The sequence below is a fragment of the Chelonus insularis genome, unplaced genomic scaffold, assembly GCF_013357705.1.
Source record: "Chelonus insularis isolate UGA/USDA-ARS -01 unplaced genomic scaffold, ASM1335770v1 contig_130_pilon, whole genome shotgun sequence".
Taxonomy (NCBI): domain Eukaryota; kingdom Metazoa; phylum Arthropoda; class Insecta; order Hymenoptera; family Braconidae; genus Chelonus; species Chelonus insularis.
Genome location: NW_023276371.1, coordinates 470,107 through 489,355, shown reverse-complemented (window position 1 = coordinate 489,355; position 19,249 = coordinate 470,107). Strand labels below are relative to the sequence as shown.

The window sequence follows — 19,249 nt, the reverse complement described above, 5'->3', positions numbered from 1 at the left end:
AAGATAAGATTTTGATGTCTATCTATGTGTATACTTTTGATGAAATATTTACCTGGCATCAAAGTGATTATATATCACGTTATTTTTATCGAAGCGAGAGGATGTAATATACTATACTTCAAAGCTAAGTTTAAGAATTTTTTTAATTAACAAAAAAATGATTTATTTACTGAATTAGAAATATAACCTTAGATTTAGAAACTCAATTGATGATGATATTTTGTGTTGAAAAAAAAAAAGATAAAAACGAAAGGAAAAAAATGAAAAATAAACACTTATTTTAGTTAGAAAACTAATCATTTATATTTCAATTGCATCTATCAATGCAAAGCTATAAATTTTATTTTTAAAAAATGAGTACATGTGTATTTGATAAATATAGTAAATATAAAATATTACACACACAAAAAATATATTTATTCATTCAAAGTTAGGTAGTGGATGCAAATTTTTTAATGTATTTATTTATGCATATAGATGAAGAGAGCTTTAATTTGAAGGAGAAATAAATTTTTTTCAAACAAATAGAATTATAACTTACCTTTAATAATGTAATTTAACTCAGTATCGTTTATTCTTCAATTATTTCCTTCATTATTACTTTTCTAGGAATTTTTACAAAAAATCGGTACATTTATTACATTTAAGCTTTTGCTAATTTGATATTACTATGCACAAAAAAGTATTAGAAACTTTATGAGTATAACTTTGTAAAGCTGGTATTTCATGCTTCATTATAATTTTCCAAGTCATTTAGCATTAGAATCCATAATAATGAAAAAAATTATCGTAATTTTGATCATACCTCAATAATCATTATCGTGAGGCGAAAAAAACGTAAATGTAAATTAAAATTTTCATAATATTTATAAAATAACTTACTGGATAATTTATAATTGAATTCAATTTATTGGAATGAATGAAATTAATAATTATAGGAAATATTGATAAAATGTGAGAAATTTACCTCATAATGCATACTGCACAGCGATTGATTATTCATAGAGGGACAATAAATTACCTAAATATTTAAATGAAAAAATGGAGTTATTAGGCCACTGGGAAAAAATATTTTTCAGGATGCTGTAGGTAGTGATTGAAGTCATACACATACAGGAAATTATTATTTACAAGTTTTATATTTGAATTACTCATATAATTTAATCTTATTAACTACATATCGATTGTCTTTTTAGTATATGTATTATATTTTTCAAATTTCAATATTTTATAGAATAAAATATTGGATTATTTGATGAGTTCAAAACATCAAAATTGATTTAAAGAAAAATTATTTCTTCTTTACAAATAAAATTAATCTGAATCAGAACTCGAATCTTCAGGTTCATTCCTCCCAGTACTAAATGGTCCGAAATTTCGATTTGTATTTACGAATAAATCTTCATCATCATCAGTATCACTATCATCAGATGAATGTTTTTTTTTATTTACTTCTACTTTTATACCTTGAAGTATTTGATTGTTTTTATTAACTTTGTCTTCAAATGTCTTTGGCCAAACCTTTTGAGATCGATAAAATTTAATATGTTCCTATAAATAATTATTCAAAGATTAAAATTTACTATTATTTTATAAAATTGATTAAAAATTTACAACTAAATTAATTTACAAACCTTAGTAAGAATCTTAGCGATTTCAGCCTTAACTTTATCCCCTTCAGGGATTGGTTCAACAAGAACAAAGTCACCTCTTTTCACCCAAATATTTCGTCTAAACTTAACAGGCATAGAGACAAGAAATTTCTCCCCAGAACTGTCAATCACTTCGTGAAGATTATTGCCTCGTGAGTCGACAAGTTGAACTATGAATTGTTGTTCTGTTGGAATACTAAAATCCTCTTGTAACTCCTTCGCAACGTGTTTCCTCTTCGTGGCCTTTGACATTTCGATCTGGAAACCCATTATTCATGAATCATTCAGTGATTTACTTTATACTTAATTTGGCACAACGCTGTTAATGTTGAAAGTATTTCCAAAAATATCAATCTGTATAAATGGAAATATTTTCCTTCGATAGAAAATAATCAATATCATTAAAGGTTCCAATCAAGTTTGTTATATGATTTTTAAAAAAATATATAATTATTTTGTTTTACTTTTTTTTTTTATTTAAAAAGGTATTAATCTTTATATTACATATAAATTGGTTTTTTATCTGGAAAATAACTGAAAATTATTAACTTCAATAAAAACAAGGCAATAAAATTTATATAATAATCACAGTATTATTTTCTTTAGGTTTAGTTTCACTCAATTCATTCTGCTCGATTTCTTATTATCTTGACAAGAAACAATGTTTATTACTTTAATTAATTATTTGTGGTATCATTCTCAATCATATCAGTTTTTTCTATTTTTTTCTTTCTCATTAAGGCACTATGCCATGATCCTAGAAGACCTCCAGATTTTTCTATCGCTTTCCAAATATCTAGACTCTCCCCAGGAGATATTCCATATCCATTCTCTAATCCATAGGGATTTGAAGGAGTTTTACAATCGGCAGTAGCTTCTTTTCGTAACACAGTATCTACTTCAACAGAGGCGAAAAATGCAACAGACATAGGAAGGTCAGCAATTCCAAGTCTTAAAGCACAGAAAGATCTTGTAAGAAGATTGGTAACGTGCATAGCAAGAGCAGCATTATATTTGTAACGAGAAGGTACAATATATCTAATTTCATCATGAAATGATAAACAAAATCTTGCATTATCTTTCATTAACCATCTCATTGTTACTAACATTAGATGTAAAAAATCAACTGCACCACTTTGAACCACCCAATTTATTTTTGTAGGTAAATATTTATCTTTATGCTCTTCATCAACTTCTAAAGCACGACTGAGACGTGAATTCAAAAAGGGAGTCACTGGATAAGTACTTTCTGCTATTTCTTCAAGTCTATTGAACATTGCAGATTCTGATCCTCCAATCCAATGTCCAGAGCCAAACATTTCTGCAACTGACTTTCCAAAGACTTTAGCAATTCTATGGGCTTCAAGCCCACTGTAATTAAGGTCAAGAAGATCATCACTAATGAATTCTGATTTCAGGCGAAATACTTTTTTGCCTTTTGTAATATTGAACATTTTTCTAGATTTGGTTAGAGCTTCGAATGGAGTCATAGAAGGATTAAATTGTTTCAAAAGTCTTTCGGCAAATTTTTGGCCAGCTCCATAAATTCGAGCGTAATTAATCACTTTAGCATGATCTCGTGAAATACCTACAGCTTTAGCAGTGACACTGTGCATATCAGTTCCATTGGATTTATTTCCTATGAGTGTCATCCAACCAAAAGGAGTTGCACCATGAATTCCAGCACAATAAGCATCACCAATAAGTGAAGCAATCCAAAGTTCTTGGCTATCAACATCAGCACCAACAATACTAAATCCTGGTGGTGCTTGTACCATTGCTCTCAATTCAGATCCAACTCGTTCTATATGGGCGTTTGATGCAGTCATCCATGTAGCTTCTGTAGCTCGCCTGGTTAAAGTACCACTCACAACAACTTGCGGAATAATGGCTCCATAACTTCTCTGATTTCCGCGACGACGACTAACAGATGGTAAACTGTTATCATTCAACCAAATCACCAACTGTGATAGAATTCTATCTCTATTGTTTCTCCAATATGATGTCATTTTGGCTATTTTTAATACTTTTGTGGCACTTGAATCAAGACCGGCTAAAACATTTTCAGAAAATTTATTCAGAAAGTCTTTAGCTAAAGGATTTCCTACATTCATTTTAGGTCCATCTTTATGAGGTAATTTAAAAAACCAACAGCAATTATCAATGTTGACATCACACCATATTCCACTTCCTTTGTAAAAATCAGGCTTTCTTTCATCTTTTTTCCTTTTTTTATTTCTCCAGAACTCGGTTTTAGTTAATTCTATTTGTACATCACTTTGTAAATTATCCATATCATAATTTGTATCCGAATCAATTTTAGATTCTAAGGGCAAAGGACATTGCATCAGAAGCTGTCGCAGAGGTAATGAAGTTTTTATATTAGGATCATCATTGTAAGGAACTAAAAACCCCCATCCATGTTCTCTAATATAATGCAAAGGATAATTTTCCCAAGTTAGATTTAACAATTTAGGGGTTACTTTTAAAGAAGTGCTGATATTTTGAGGTCCAGGAATCCAGTTTTCTTCATTTTCTTTCATACATAATGATCTATACCACTTTGGATAGCCCGGCATATGAGGCATTTTTACAGGAAGTCGATTTCTTGTATTGAAAAGATAAGAAAACTCTTGTTCTAAAGGATCTGGTTCATCTTCTCCATCTGTTAAATATTTTTCAAAATCTGACAGTTGTTTTTCTTGAGATTCTGATTCCACTAGAATTTTTTTCGAAACTTTATTCTTAACTTTGATCTTTTGTGTACTCCAATCTTGATCCCACATCCACAAATCTTCTTTGTATTTATCATTATGCATTAGTTTACACACTTCATCAGCTCTCTTTGATAAACTTATTTTTGCCTCATAGTTTAAATCTTCAAAAGTTGATTCTGATTCTTCAATATATCTTTGCCAACTAGAATTTACGGGCAAATAAGCTGTACTTAGTTCTAGCATTCCGGCAAATGTTACAGGATGTGGAAACCTTTCTTGAAAAAGTGATAAAAGATGCAGGAAGACTTCGTGAGTTACTTTAGCATCAGTAGCGCAATAATTTATTAAGTCATCAAAGTTTTGTTTGATTTCTATCAATGTTCCCTCAACAAAAATATCTCTCATAGATTTTTTATGCTCTTTATTACAATAGAGTTTATAAACATCTGCTAAATTATTTAAAGATGTAGACTTCAGCCAATCTTGTTCTTCTAAATCATTGTTTTCTTTATTAGTTAATAGCAGTGATCTTTGATAACTGTTCATCCCACTAATGGAAACGTGAAGAGACATTGTGTCTACAAATCGAGTACCTGTAGAATTAAGCCAATATTGTTCTTTAATTCTAGCTCGATCATAAGAGACATTATGACCTACAACAATCTTTGGCTTCTTTTGATAATCATTTAACTTTTTCCCGGATTCGTTTGATGTACTTTCTAGTGGTATCAACATATCTAGTGTAAAAGAACGACTTTCTATTGGAATACTACTACAATCAACGAGAGATTTAGAGACCCAGCCATACCAAGCAGAACTAGAAACTGCAGTTGCAAGTGTTGGCAATGGACCTTCTTTTACGCACACTTCTACATCAAAAATTAAAGCTTCTTCCAATGGGTAATCAACTTTTTCGATTGTATCGTTTGTATATCTGTAGAAATAAAATTCTAATCAATTTTGCATTTTGCAGGTGATAACAATGCAATTTGAAAATTGAGTGATTTGTAACAAATATACTTACCTAGTCCAACCTTCTTGCAAAATCCATTTTTCTGGTATCTTAGGTATACTCTTTAAATTGTTTTCAATAGCTTTCATATACGGTTTTATCTGACTTTTAGCAACATTAAAAAAATGTTCTTCTAAATCTTTTCCTTCTAAAGGTGGTAAATCTATATCAACATCAGGTATTTTTACAGTCTCGTTGATCTTCATTCCAAAATCTTCAAGATCTTTTTTTAAAGAATCTATTTGATTTTTAGTAACATTGGGTTTCTTATGAGAATTAATAAAAACTTGCTCATGAAGTTTTTTCGACAACATTTGCATGTTCAACTCATTGAATCGAGCTTCCTTGTTATCAATTACATCATTTGTTACATTATTTACATTATTATTTCCGCATTCTAAGATATCTTTTTTTTGTACATTAGAAGGCTTTGGTGTATCGAAATGATCGTAAGCTGTTGTATCTACGCGAAATCCTTTTTTATGTATATCTTCATTTCTAATACAATGTTTACCATTTTTTATGATTCTTTTAAAATGTGCATTATTTACAGGTATTAAGAATTGTTGACATATTTTCTCAGCATCCCAAGAATTTATGTTGTTGACATTTTTAAATACATTCTCTTGACCAGAAAGTTGTATTGATTCCTTGTTTGTTTGTGCATTGAGAGTTTTGTTTACATGTTCCACAGATACAGATTGAGAGGTTAGTTTGTTCAATTTATTATCAGTTCTAACCTGTTTCTTAAGACGCACTATTTTTTTTGTACTATTAGATCCTTGTGAAGAAACTTTTTCAGTATTTAATACTTTTGTGCACTTATGTCGAATACATATGTTAATTAATTTGATTTTTCTACGCATTCTCGTGATGTCAATCTAAGATCGACGAGGTAAAAGAACACGTGATATAAGCGCAAAATTATTATGAACATTAAATTTAATATTAAAAAATAACTTAAACTTACCGGAAGTATTTATTATATTAAAACTCAATAACTCGATGTGAAAATATCCACAAGAAGGCAAAAAAATATCATAAATTAAATAGAATTATGAAAAAAACAATACACATGTGAATGACGTTACGCTGAGACTCCATATTCGTTTCATGATCCATTGTCACGTCCTGTTGTTCGTTTCGCCACCAGGTGGCGCTGAAGCATCGCCTCAAGATGCGGGAAATGTTCAAAGGATAAAAATGAAAAGGTGGTGATAAAAATAATTCTAACAAGAGGTTTGAGTTTTAGTTATAAGATCTATTTGACGGATGAAGTCGATCTGCTTGTACAAATAACACCTCCTTTGTTACAGCACTCTTGCATCCCCACTCGATACAATTCAATTCACACGCTTAGCTCTCTTTCTGGTTCAGAACTTGTCACTATTTTTTATTTAAGGCGTTGATTGAGGAAAACAGCTTACGTTTGAGCTGAACAAATCTCTTCCAGTTGATAAGTATTGAAAATTATAACTATTTAAAATAAACATAAATCTCCCAGTTCATAAGTATTGAAAATTATTACTATTTATAATAAGCATGAATATAATAAATATTGAACAGCTCAAGTATTTTTATTTAAGCATCGAGTACTTGCTGAATAATATATTTTGTTATTGCAAATGCAGAAATTAGAATTTTTACTCTTTCGGTAAAGCAATTAATTATTGGATTAGTTGAAAAGAGGGCAGTAGTGTGATTCAGTACGACATTACACCGTACGGTTCATGGTAATTTGAGAGTGTACCACAGAAGAGAAACGAGTATAGACCGCGAGATGGCACGCCAACCATCATCTAACAACAGCTATAATCATGCCGAGCCCATTTCTTTTTCAATAAACAGCTATAATCACTTCTCTTGCCATTAGTTATTGGGAGAAAAACGAAGCTATGTTGCAATAAAACATAAAAAAACGTTTAAACGCTCATAACTCGAAAACTAAGCGAGATACGGCATTTTTGACGGGGATATCCTATAGGGGGGATCAAATTTTCTACTCAGGTCTAGATCTTTCATATGAGCCCTCGATTAACCCCATAGCATCATTGGCATAGAAGTTATGCACATTTTTATGTTTTGTAGATTTTCAGGAATATCTCCTGATTTTACCAACTAAATATAATCAACAGCCAGTGTTTGGAAATTGTCTCGTCCCGCTCTTGCCAATGACATCGTTAATTTTATGATCCAAGCATAAATACGATTTTTTGCTATTTTTGAGGTTAGAAAGACAAATTCTCCGATTTTGATGCTTGGGGGTTACTCTGTACGTTTAGATGCTCTGGAATTCGACCTTTAATATCAATCTATTCTAAAACTCGTAAAAACAATACTGAAGGTGATACCGGAAATGACTGTAATTTTAGCATGAATTATGCTCGGATCATAATTTTGACTAGTGCATTAAAAAGCTCTCACTCTCAGGAATTTATTGATATGCTTGTGGTCCATGTACCACTCATAGATCGTGAGTTATAAGCGAAAAATGAAGCTATGTTGCAATAAAACATAAAAAAACGTTTAAACGCTCATAACTCGAAAACTAAGCGAGATACGGCATTTTTGACGGGGATATCCTATAGGGGGGATCAAATTTTCTACTCAGGTCTAGATCTTTCATATGAGCCCTCGATTAACCCCATAGCATCATTGGCATAGAAGTTATGCACATTTTTATGTTTTGTAGATTTTCAGGAATATCTCCTGATTTTACCAACTAAATATAATCAACAGCCAGTGTTTGGAAATTGTCTCGTCCCGCTCTTGCCAATGACATCCTTAATTTTATGATCCAAGCATAAATACGATTTTTTGCTATTTTTGAGGTTAGAAAGACAAATTCTCCGATTTTGATGCTTGGGGGTTACTCTGTACGTTTAGATGCTTTACAATTCGACCTTTAATATCAATCTATTCTAAAACTCGTAAAAACAATACTGAAGGTGATACCGGAAATGACTGTAATTTTAGCATGAATTATGCTCGGATCATAATTTTGACTAGTGCATTAAAAAGCTCTCACTCTCAGGAATTTATTGATATGCTTGTGGTCCATGTACCACTCATAGATCGTGAGTTATAAGCGAAAAATGAAGCTATGTTGCAATAAAACATAAAAAAACGTTTAAACGCTCATAACTCGAAAACTAAGCGAGATACGGCATTTTTGACGGGGATATCCTATAGGGGGGATCAAATTTTCTACTCAGGTCTAGATCTTTCATATGAGCCCTCGATTAACCCCATAGCATCATTGGCATAGAAGTTATGCACATTTTTATGTTTTGTAGATTTTCAGGAATATCTCCTGATTTTACCAACTAAATATAATCAACAGCCAGTGTTTGGAAATTGTCTCGTCCCGCTCTCTCTAATGACATCCTTAATTTTATGATCCAAGCATAAATACGATTTTTTTGCTATTTTTGAGGTTAGAAAGACAAATTCTCCGATTTTGATGCTTGGGGGTTACTCTGTACGTTTAGATGCTTTACAATTCGACCCTTAATATAAATCTATTCTAAAACTCGTAAAAACAATACTGAAGGTGATACCGGAAATGACTGTAATTTTAGCATGAATTATGCTCGGATCATAATTTTGACTAGTGCATTAAAAAGCTCTCACTCTCAGGAATTTATTGATATGCTTGTGGTCCATGTACCACTCATAGATCGTGAGTTATAAGCGAAAAATGAAGCTATGTTGCAATAAAACATAAAAAAACGTTTAAACGCTCATAACTCGAAAACTAAGCGAGATACGGCATTTTTGACGGGGATATCCTATAGGGGGGATCAAATTTTCTACTCAGGTCTAGATCTTTCATATGAGCCCTCGATTAACCCCATAGCATCATTGGCATAGAAGTTATGCACATTTTTATGTTTTGTAGATTTTCAGGAATATCTCCCTGATTTTACCATCTAAATATGATCAACAGCCAGTGTTTGGAAACCGTCTCGTCCCGCTCTCTCTAATGACATCCTTAATTTTATGATCCAAGCATAAATACGATTTTTTGCTATTTTTGAGGTTAGAAAGACAAATTCTCCGATTTTGATGCTTGGGGGTTACTCTGTACGTTTAGATGCTTTACAATTCGACCCTTAATATCAAATCTATTCTAAAACTCGTAAAAACAATACTGAAGGTGATACCGGAAATGACTGTAATTTTAGCATGAATTATGCTCGGATCATAATTTTGACTAGTGCATTAAAAAGCTCTCACTCTCAGGAATTTATTGATATGCTTGTGGTCCATGTACCACTCATAGATCGTGAGTTATAAGCGAAAAATGAAGCTATGTTGCAATAAAACATAAAAAAACGTTTAAACGCTCATAACTCGAAAACTAAGCGAGATACGGCATTTTTGACGGGGATATCCTATAGGGGGGATCAAATTTTCTACTCAGGTCTAGATCTTTCATATGAGCCCTCGATTAACCCCATAGCATCATTGGCATAGAAGTTATGCACATTTTTATGTTTTGTAGATTTTCAGGAATATCTCCTGATTTTACCAACTAAATATAATCAACAGCCAGTGTTTGGAAATTGTCTCGTCCCGCTCTCTCTAATGACATCCTTAATTTTATGATCCAAGCATAAATACGATTTTTTGCTATTTTTGAGGTTAGAAAGACAAATTCTCCGATTTTGATGCTTGGGGGTTACTCTGTACGTTTAGATGCTTTACAATTCGACCCTTAATATAAATCTATTCTAAAACTCGTAAAAACAATACTGAAGGTGATACCGGAAATGACTGTAATTTTAGCATGAATTATGCTCGGATCATAATTTTGACTAGTGCATTAAAAAGCTCTCACTCTCAGGAATTTATTGATATGCTTGTGGTCCATGTACCACTCATAGATCGTGAGTTATAAGCGAAAAATGAAGCTATGTTGCAATAAAACATAAAAAAACGTTTAAACGCTCATAACTCGAAAACTAAGCGAGATACGGCATTTTTGACGGGGATATCCTATAGGGGGGATCAAATTTTCTACTCAGGTCTAGATCTTTCATATGAGCCCTCGATTAACCCCATAGCATCATTGGCATAGAAGTTATGCACATTTTTATGTTTTGTAGATTTTCAGGAATATCTCCCGATTTTACCATCTAAATATGATCAACAGCCAGTGTTTGGAAACCGTCTCGTCCCGCTCTCTCTAATGACATCCTTAATTTTATGATCCAAGCATAAATACGATTTTTTGCTATTTTTGAGGTTAGAAAGACAAATTCTCCGATTTTGATGCTTGGGGGTTACTCTGTACGTTTAGATGCTTTACAATTCGACCCTTAATATAAATCTATTCTAAAACTCGTAAAAACAATAATGAAGGTGATACCGGAAATGACTGTAATTTTAGCATGAATTATGCTCGGATCATAATTTTGACTAGTGCATTAAAAAGCTCTCACTCTCAGGAATTTATTGATATGCTTGTGGTCCATGTACCACTCATAGATCGTGAGTTATAAGCGAAAAATGAAGCTATGTTGCAATAAAACATAAAAAAACGTTTAAACGCTCATAACTCGAAAACTAAGCGAGATACGGCATTTTTGACGGGGATATCCTATAGGGGGGATCAAATTTTCTACTCAGGTCTAGATCTTTCATATGAGCCCTCGATTAACCCCATAGCATCATTGGCATAGAAGTTATGCACATTTTTATGTTTTGTAGATTTTCAGGAATATCTCCTGATTTTACCAACTAAATATAATCAACAGCCAGTGTTTGGAAACCGTCTCGTCCCGCTCTCTCTAATGACATCCTTAATTTTATGATCCAAGCATAAATACGATTTTTTGCTATTTTTGAGGTTAGAAAGACAAATTCTCCGATTTTGATGCTTGGGGGTTACTCTGTACGTTTAGATGCTCTGGAATTCGACCTTTAATATCAATCTATTCTAAAACTCGTAAAAACAATACTGAAGGTGATACCGGAAATGACTGTAATTTTAGCATGAATTATGCTCGGATCATAATTTTGACTAGTGCATTGAAAAGCTCTTACTCTCAGGAATTTATTGATATGCTTGTGGTCCATGTACCACTCATAGATCGTGAGTTATAAGCGAAAAATGAAGCTATGTTGCAATAAAACATAAAAAAACGTTTAAACGCTCATAACTCGAAAACTAAGCGAGATACGGCATTTTTGACGGGGATATCCTATAGGGGGGATCAAATTTTCTACTCAGGTCTAGATCTTTCATATGAGCCCTCGATTAACCCCATAGCATCATTGGCATAGAAGTTATGCACATTTTTATGTTTTGTAGATTTTCAGGAATATCTCCTGATTTTACTAACTAAATATAATCAACAGCCAGTGTTTGGAAACCGTCTCGTCCCGCTCTTGCCAATGACATCCTTAATTTTATGATCCAAGCATAAATACGATTTTTTGCTATTTTTGAGGTTAGAAAGACAAATTCTCCGATTTTGATGCTTGGGGGTTACTCTGTACGTTTAGATGCTCTGGAATTCGACCTTTAATATCAATCTATTCTAAAACTCGTAAAAACAATACTGAAGGTGATACCGGAAATGACTGTAATTTTAGCATGAATTATGCTCGGATCATAATTTTGACTAGTGCATTAAAAAGCTCTTACTTTCAGGAATCTATTGATATGCTGGTGGTCCATGTACCACTCATAGATCGTGAGTTATAAGCGAAAAATGAAGCTATGCTGCAATAAAACATAAAAATGTACAAGAGAACACAAATCTTTTTTTTTTCCTAGCTTAAGGGGGCGTGGCTAGAATAAACCGTTGCAGCGCCATCGCTTGATGGGTTTACAGAAACTTTTATGTTGTGACCTCAGATTTCTGACATCTTCACCTAAAGTACCGACATATTGACCGAAACTTTGTCCGGATTTTCAACACAGCATTGGACTTCTATACTGTTTTCTCGTCTTTGGAAAACCATTCTTAATCAAATTAATATTAGAAATGAATAAAAATAGTTTAGCTTACTTTAAATGTCGCGCTATGAGTAACTAGTGGCATCTATAACTTGTGAACATTCAACTTGTGACACCTATAAAAATTTTTAAATTTAAACTAAAATTATGTCAAACGATTTTTTTGTCGAATGGCGTTTCTTTATTGTTAAACAAAGTTACTTTTTTTAAAATATAATTAAAAGTCGAACTATATTTTTCATAAAATATTATTTGTTAAAAATTAATTTTCAATTAATTATTAGAAACTGTGGAAGATTCCTCTTTTAAATTGTCAGCAATTATATTTTTTTTTAATAATGATTTTGCAGTTTTATCGGTAATATTGATGTAAACTCCACGATTTTTTGCATCATTTATAAGACTTTTCCACATTTTATTACCCTACGGAGAAATTTCATATGTAAATATAACGATCAGAATATGAATACATTTTGTTAAAAATGAATTTTTAACAAAATACATGTACTTACTAAAAATGTATTAAAATTTCCAACTATAATAAGAGTATGCTTTGCTCTTGTTAAACTAACACATAGTCTATTTGGACAATGTGTGAAACCTAATCCAAAACTCCGAACACATGACATAATGATAATGTCTTTTTCAGATCCTTGAAAACTATCAACTGTATTTACCTCAATGTTTTCTTTCATTTTACTAAAAAATTCCCAATAAATAATTCATTATTTGTATTGATTTTTAAAATATTTAACAGATAAACGAAAAACTTACGTAGATTCCAATTTCTTAGAAATTAGTTCACATTGTTTTCGGTATGGTGTGATAATTGCAATGCTTATGTTATCGTTGATCTGTTGCGAATTTGTTTTCATCAATTTTGTCATTTCTATAACCAATTCTGCTTCCTCAACGTTGGTATAACCATCAGGACCTTGAGGGAATTGGTGATTAAATAATTTATATTGACAAATTCCCAATGGATGTATTGTTGCTGAATTTTTCAAAACTCCTTTATAAAAGTATTCGTTGGGCCATTGAGATATAGATTCTGTCATCCGATACTGTGTATTTAACGTTATTATAGGATTTATTCCTTCAGTGGCAAAGATTTTTTCTGCTCGAGAAAATAATGATGCACCGTATCCATGATTTTTAGCTGCCTAGAATTAATTCATTGTTTTTGTAATCAACTAAATTCTAAATTAAATTATAATAGTGGTGAGAATGAAATCATGTTAATGTCGAACATAAGTACCTCTGATAAAACTAATGGCGGTAATTGCTGAGGATCACCAACTAGAATTAATTGTTGTACTCCTAACATAAGTGGGACCAAAGTAAGTAACTCTGTAGCTTGAGCAGCCTCATCAATAATACAAAGTGGAATAGACAATCTCGAAAACGGACATAAACTATCAATCATAAAAACCAAGTTATATATAAGTATTTTTGTTAAATTCATAATAATAAAAAAATGTTTACCCAAAAACACTTGTTACAGAGCGATTAGTATAACAAGAGGTTAACGTGCCAACAATTACATCAGCTTGCTTCAGAATTTCTTGTTTTATACAAAATAAACTTATTCTACGATTCTATTATAAAAAAAAAAAACAAATTAGTTATCAATAATTTCAGAAATATTTTTTATAAAATACAACAAAAACCTCTTTTTGTCTTAATGCTTGATTCACTAAAGAGTATTCTTTAACTGAATCATCAATTTTGTCTTCATTACCAATACGAACTATATGAATCGTTAGTCCATTTTCTGTAAAAAAGAATTCAATTAACTAAAAAACGAAATCACTAGGAAAAGTAATAACTTAAATTAACATTAAATACCATCAAAAGTAGACTTTGCTTCTAATAGTTGTAATAACAATGAATCCACTGCTTTGTTTGATGGCGCACATAACAATATTTTTCTTCTGCCCAAAGATTTTAAAATTGTTCCAACAAGATTAACAATAGTTTTTGATTTTCCAGTGCCTGGTGGACCTTGAACGAAACATATCTTTGGTTGTGTTATTTCAATATTTCCCAAAACACCCATTACAACCTTCTTTTGCATGAGATTAAGATTATCCTGATAACAAATCAACATAAATTAATTAATAACTCATTAAATTATTTACTCAATCATTGTTTAAATGTAATTAAAATCTTAATATCAATTAAAATGTCAAATTCGATGTGATCCAGTTGGAATCATCTCACGTAAATTATTATATACCTTTGTTATAATAAAAGATGGGTCAAGATGTTCGATACGTGTTGACAATGAGTAAGAGTAAGCTGTTGGGCGTAGAATAGATGGAAGTAAGACGAATTGAGGAAGAAAGTTTAATGTATCAGCTAAGCTTAAATGTTGTAATAAAAATGAGACTGTTGTTAATGAAAATTCCGAAATCATATTATTTCTAAAAGATATATTCGTTAGTAATTCGTATGTGAGTAATTTTTTCTCATCTTTATTTTCAGTTTCATCTGAATGAATAAAAAAAATAAGTTAAATTAAGCATTTCAAATATAATTAAAAAATGTATTAATAACACCGACCATTTGTTTTTAGAATGTGTTCTTTGAGCAAATTCACATAAGCAAATACGGTGATGGATTGTGTCGTATCAGAGCCTTTGAGAATCGTTAAATCTCCATAACGTGGAAAATGTTTAGAGCTGGTTTCTGCTATGACAATAAAAGAATAAATTTGATCATTTTTGGTACCTGTTACCATTACTCCTGATGAAGGTTCTGAAGATTTTATTTCAGTCATTCGCAAATTTCTGCAAAGAACGTAATTTGGTGAAGTAAAGAATTCAATATCATGCTACAATGATATTTTTATTCAATTTAAGCATAAATGTACCTTTTCTGCTTCATAAGTTCTGCGAAATCCTGTTTCAGGACGTGCCAAAATTCATGAATCAACATGGGAAACATTACATTTTGATATTCTTCAACATTTTTATACTGCTGTTGAGTTGGAATTATCGTGATATCATTAATGACATCAGGAAAGTTTTCATCATATTTTTCATCAGAAAGCCATTCTGGATTCCAACTAAGAACATGGTTTAGAAATTCGTGATATGTATTCTTAGTGTTTTCACCAATAATATCACTATTATTATTTAAATGAAGCAAGTTCATATATTGTGTTATAAGTTTATGACAAATAGCAATCGAATCCATTATTAAAAATATTAAAATCCAATTTATAAAAAAATTTACCACCACAATAAATTAAAATATACTAATTCTAATGAAACATTCAATTACTTTGAATAAATAACTTCTTTCAACTGAAATTTATAAAACCTCCTATCTCTAAATTTCAAAACCTGATTAAAAGTTATTTTGCATAGGGAATTTTACTTCATACATATCAATTAGACACTTTAAATAGAAAATATTTATATTTGGATGTCTACAGAATATTTGAGGTATTGCAAAAAATTTCTTAATATACTGAATGAATCTATTAAATCGTAAATATTGTAATTTCTATCTCAGTTTATTTCTCTGCAAATAAATCAAATACATTACATGTGTATTCAGTTTACAAATGAATATTATTTGTTATGATTTTAAATTTTATCTTTAATACTACTGAATATTCTATATATCAGTATCCAAATTATCCATTTAAGAAGATTCCTTCACTTAGAAATATGCTCCAATTTATTGGAATATCTTATGACTGTTTTTTTTTCAAATTAAAATTCTTCTTATTTTATGAAAATATATAATAATACTATCAGTATAACATTAATTAATTTTTTTTTGTTTCTATTTGTTATATGTTTTTGAAAAGGAACCACGGACTTTTTTTTTAAAACATACTTTTCGAATATAGATTCTGCGTTATCATCATTTATATGTACCAAAACATTTCGTTGTTCAGCATTTCGAATAAGGTTTGACCACATACTATTTCTCTATAATTAAAAATTGATATTAAACAATAACGAGCAATGAATAATTATAAATTTTTCTGCCATAAAAAAATTAATAATATAACCAACTTACTTCGAATGCTTGAAAATTTCCCAACATAATCAACGTATGTTTGGCTCTAGTTATACTAACATTTAATCTATTCGGATTTCCCGTGAATCCTAATTCATGGCTTCGAACACATGACATAATAATAATATCCCTTTCAGATCCTTGAAAGCTGTCAACCGTATTTACTTCGATATCTTTATTTTTTTCAACTTTAAACCCAAAATCTCGTTTCAAATTATCAAATAATTCTTGTGAGATTTTAATTATTTTAGAAATCACTGTATCATTATCATCATCATCATTATACTCATTATTTTTAAAATCTAATTGTAAATTTTTCACTAACTCTTCTGAGATTGGAGCTGTTTCAATCACATTTTCATCAACATTATTATCCGGTTCTGACGGTGGTTTTACATCTAATTTTAAATTTTCGAATAATTTTGTTGGAATTTCAATTTTTTCATTCCTTTCAGTTTTATTATTTAATTTTGGAGCTTTTTTATCTAGTTTTTGGAATTGTTCTGGTAACTTATTATCTCTAGAATAAAATTGAAATTATAAAAAATCAAAATCATTGAAAACATTTAATAGCAACAAAAAAGTAGTTAGAGTAAACAATTGATATACTAATACTTACTTCAAGTTCAAAAGATTTTGTATAAGTGCACGTTGTTCATGGTAAGGAGTAATTACTCCAATCGTAATATTACTGCTCTCTTTTAAATTCAACTTTTTTCTTAGAAATAGTATTAACTTAATTACGAGTTCAGCTTCCTTTTTATTAGAATAACCATTCGAATTTTGTGGAAAATTATGATCAAATAACATATAATTACAAATACCTAATGAATTTGTTAAAGCAGCATCTTTTAAACGGCTCTGGTAGAAATACTTGTTTGGCCAGCATGAAATAGATTTCTCCATTCGATATTGAGTATCCAACACAGCAATTGGATTTTTTTTTTCCTCTCTAAAAATTTTTTGTGCACGAGCAAATAATGATGAATTATAACCATAACGTTTAGCCGTCTAGAAATATATTTAATTATATGAATTATTGCAAATAATCGTAAATGAAGAGAGGATTTTTTCAAATACTTGAGATAAAACTACTGGTTCCAACTGTTGATGATCTCCAACTAGGAAAAGAAATTTCACTCCCAATAAAAGAGGAATCAGAGTAAGTAGTTCATTGGCCTGTGCAGCTTCATCAATAATGCAGACTAATTTTTCAGATAATGAATTTTCACTATTTGTACAATATAAGATATCAATATTTTGTAATTTTATTGAAATATATAAACTTATTTATACTAATTGTACATAACTTATTACCTGAAAAATTTGCGCATGCAACTTTTTGTATAACAGGACGCTAATGTGCTGGTAATAACTTGGGAATTCATCAGTATAGTTTCTTTGTTTTTTTCATTTGTTTCTTCGAAGGACATATTTTTTCTGCGTATTTGATCCGCTAGTGTTTCTAATAAAATGCCCTTTACGCCTTCATCAATTTTTTCTCTATTACCAACACGGACTACTAGAAAAGGAATATTTTGACCTAAAAAGAAATTTTTTTAGAAAATTTGAAATTTATATGTTATATTTGTAACATAGAAAATACCTTCCAGAGTAGGCTTTATTTTTATCAACTGTAAAGCCAATGAATCTACGGCTTTATTAGATGCCGCACAAACCAAAAATCGAATATTTTCGTTTCTTTTTATCATTGATGCAATAAGATTTACAATTGTATTTGATTTTCCTGTTCCTGGAGGTCCCTGAACTAAACATATTTTAGGTGTTCCTTGTTCTATAGCTTCAATAATCCCTGATATTACTTTTAACTGTGATGGATTAGGATTTGCCTGTATAAATGAAGTTTTAATAGCAAGACAATTAATAAAACAATAAAAACAATGATTATCAAACATAAATAAATGAAAATATTCGTACTTTTGTAGCAATATCAGACAATTGAAGTTTTAATTGTGATGGCATACGATACTGTTCAGCATTCGGAGATAAAATTGATTTACATAATGGGAAAGTTCCCAAACAGTTTAGTCCGTCAATCATGCCTAAACTTGGTTCTAAAAATGTAATTGAAACAATGGTAGCAGATTGAAATCTACCTTGGTATAAATTCTTTGTGATAGAAACGTCTAATAATAATTGAAAATTTAACTCAACTCTCCAATTATTTCTAGAAACTTTAGAAAATTCATTAAATTAAAAACATAAATTAAATAAATTAAAAGATTAAAAAAGTTTTCATTACCAATTTTGCTTGTAACGTATGCGAAATATTTATTTCGATTTATAAAAAGTTCCACTAAATCTCCTGTTCGAGGATGAGTACATTCTTGTTTATTATCACTAAAACAACAAGTTGACCTCGTAAAATGATTGACAACGAGCAGATTTTGGAGCGAAGGTTTATCATGTATTTCAACTAGAATTTCTTCGCATCTAAAAATAAAAAAAAAGGTTTTTAACAGTAATTGTATATTATGAGTATTGCATAATAATTGGACATCAATTACATACCTTTTGTCTTTGAAATGTGCTTCATAATCTTTTTGTAACGTACACCAATATTCATGTATCAGTTGAGGAAACATCACTTGTTGATATTCATCAACATTTTTGTAATGTAATTTTGTTGGAGTTAATTTAATGTTATTCACAACATCAGGAAGTTGTTTTTGATACTTTTTGTTCCGAAACCAATCAGGATTCCATTTTAAGACATGGTTAAAAAACTCATCTCTTAAATTTTTTTCCTTATTTTCTTTGTTTGAATCATTCGTTGTTATCCTCAAAAACATTTTTCTGTTATTGACAATTAATATATAAAAGATAGTAGTAATAATTA

The 19,249-nt window shown here is 30.4% G+C and overlaps 4 protein-coding genes across 4 annotated transcripts; all 4 read right to left on the bottom strand.

Moving 5' to 3' along the window:
* Nucleotides 1–1,314: 1,314 nt before the first annotated feature.
* LOC118071889 (probable RNA-binding protein EIF1AD) lies at nucleotides 1,315–1,904 on the bottom strand. The gene is made up of 2 exons (XM_035091364.1): nucleotides 1,635–1,904; nucleotides 1,315–1,551 (listed from the first exon to the last, which is right to left on the bottom strand). The coding sequence occupies exons 1-2, from the start codon at nucleotides 1,902–1,904 to the stop codon at nucleotides 1,315–1,317; spliced, it is 507 nt and encodes a 168-aa protein (XP_034947255.1).
* Nucleotides 1,905–2,248: 344 nt separating this feature from the next.
* tam (DNA polymerase gamma, catalytic subunit tam) lies at nucleotides 2,249–6,493 on the bottom strand. Its single transcript, XM_035090498.1, has 3 exons — nucleotides 6,352–6,493; nucleotides 5,394–6,262; nucleotides 2,249–5,303 (listed from the first exon to the last, which is right to left on the bottom strand). Exons 2-3 carry the CDS (start codon nucleotides 6,245–6,247, stop codon nucleotides 2,330–2,332), a joined length of 3,828 nt encoding a protein of 1,275 aa, XP_034946389.1. The 5' UTR covers nucleotides 6,248–6,262; nucleotides 6,352–6,493; the 3' UTR covers nucleotides 2,249–2,329.
* Nucleotides 6,494–12,529: 6,036 nt separating this feature from the next.
* LOC118070899 (probable helicase MAGATAMA 3) lies at nucleotides 12,530–15,645 on the bottom strand. The gene is made up of 10 exons (XM_035089769.1): nucleotides 15,227–15,645; nucleotides 14,917–15,143; nucleotides 14,591–14,844; nucleotides 14,200–14,443; nucleotides 14,022–14,125; nucleotides 13,837–13,949; nucleotides 13,610–13,766; nucleotides 13,126–13,514; nucleotides 12,864–13,050; nucleotides 12,530–12,774 (listed from the first exon to the last, which is right to left on the bottom strand). The coding sequence occupies exons 1-10, from the start codon at nucleotides 15,550–15,552 to the stop codon at nucleotides 12,625–12,627; spliced, it is 2,151 nt and encodes a 716-aa protein (XP_034945660.1). The 5' UTR covers nucleotides 15,553–15,645; the 3' UTR covers nucleotides 12,530–12,624.
* Nucleotides 15,646–15,869: 224 nt separating this feature from the next.
* Nucleotides 15,870–19,202, bottom strand: LOC118071882 (regulator of nonsense transcripts 1 homolog). Its single transcript, XM_035091350.1, has 10 exons — nucleotides 18,922–19,202; nucleotides 18,653–18,843; nucleotides 18,328–18,536; nucleotides 17,996–18,239; nucleotides 17,707–17,932; nucleotides 17,470–17,620; nucleotides 17,214–17,400; nucleotides 16,390–16,616; nucleotides 16,204–16,298; nucleotides 15,870–15,882 (listed from the first exon to the last, which is right to left on the bottom strand). The coding sequence occupies exons 1-10, from the start codon at nucleotides 19,200–19,202 to the stop codon at nucleotides 15,870–15,872; spliced, it is 1,824 nt and encodes a 607-aa protein (XP_034947241.1).
* Between the last annotated feature and the right edge of the window lie 47 nt (nucleotides 19,203–19,249).

Bases quoted from the DNA above. Each gene is read 5' to 3' on its own strand.
- LOC118071889 (XM_035091364.1), bottom strand. From the start codon at position 1,904: ATGTCAAAGGCCACGAAGAGGAAACACGTTGCGAAGGAGTTACAAGAG. The intron at 1,552-1,634 runs GTTTGTAAATTA...AATTATTTATAG, and splicing joins TCGCTAAGATTCTTACTAAG to GAACATATTAAATTTTATCG.
- tam (XM_035090498.1), bottom strand. From the start codon at position 6,247: ATGCGTAGAAAAATCAAATTAATTAACATATGTATTCGACATAAGTGC. The intron at 5,304-5,393 runs GTAAGTATATTT...TTATTTCTACAG, and splicing joins TTGCAAGAAGGTTGGACTAG to ATATACAAACGATACAATCG.
- LOC118070899 (XM_035089769.1), bottom strand. From the start codon at position 15,552: ATGGATTCGATTGCTATTTGTCATAAACTTATAACACAATATATGAAC. The intron at 14,845-14,916 runs GTCGGTGTTATT...TTATTCATTCAG, and splicing joins ACACATTCTAAAAACAAATG to ATGAAACTGAAAATAAAGAT. The intron at 13,515-13,609 runs GTACTTATGTTC...AATTAATTCTAG, and splicing joins CGCCATTAGTTTTATCAGAG to GCAGCTAAAAATCATGGATA.
- LOC118071882 (XM_035091350.1), bottom strand. From the start codon at position 19,202: ATGTTTTTGAGGATAACAACGAATGATTCAAACAAAGAAAATAAGGAA. The intron at 17,621-17,706 runs GTAATAAGTTAT...TTGTACAAATAG, and splicing joins TGCATGCGCAAATTTTTCAG to TGAAAATTCATTATCTGAAA. The intron at 17,401-17,469 runs GTATTTGAAAAA...ATATATTTCTAG, and splicing joins AACCAGTAGTTTTATCTCAA to ACGGCTAAACGTTATGGTTA.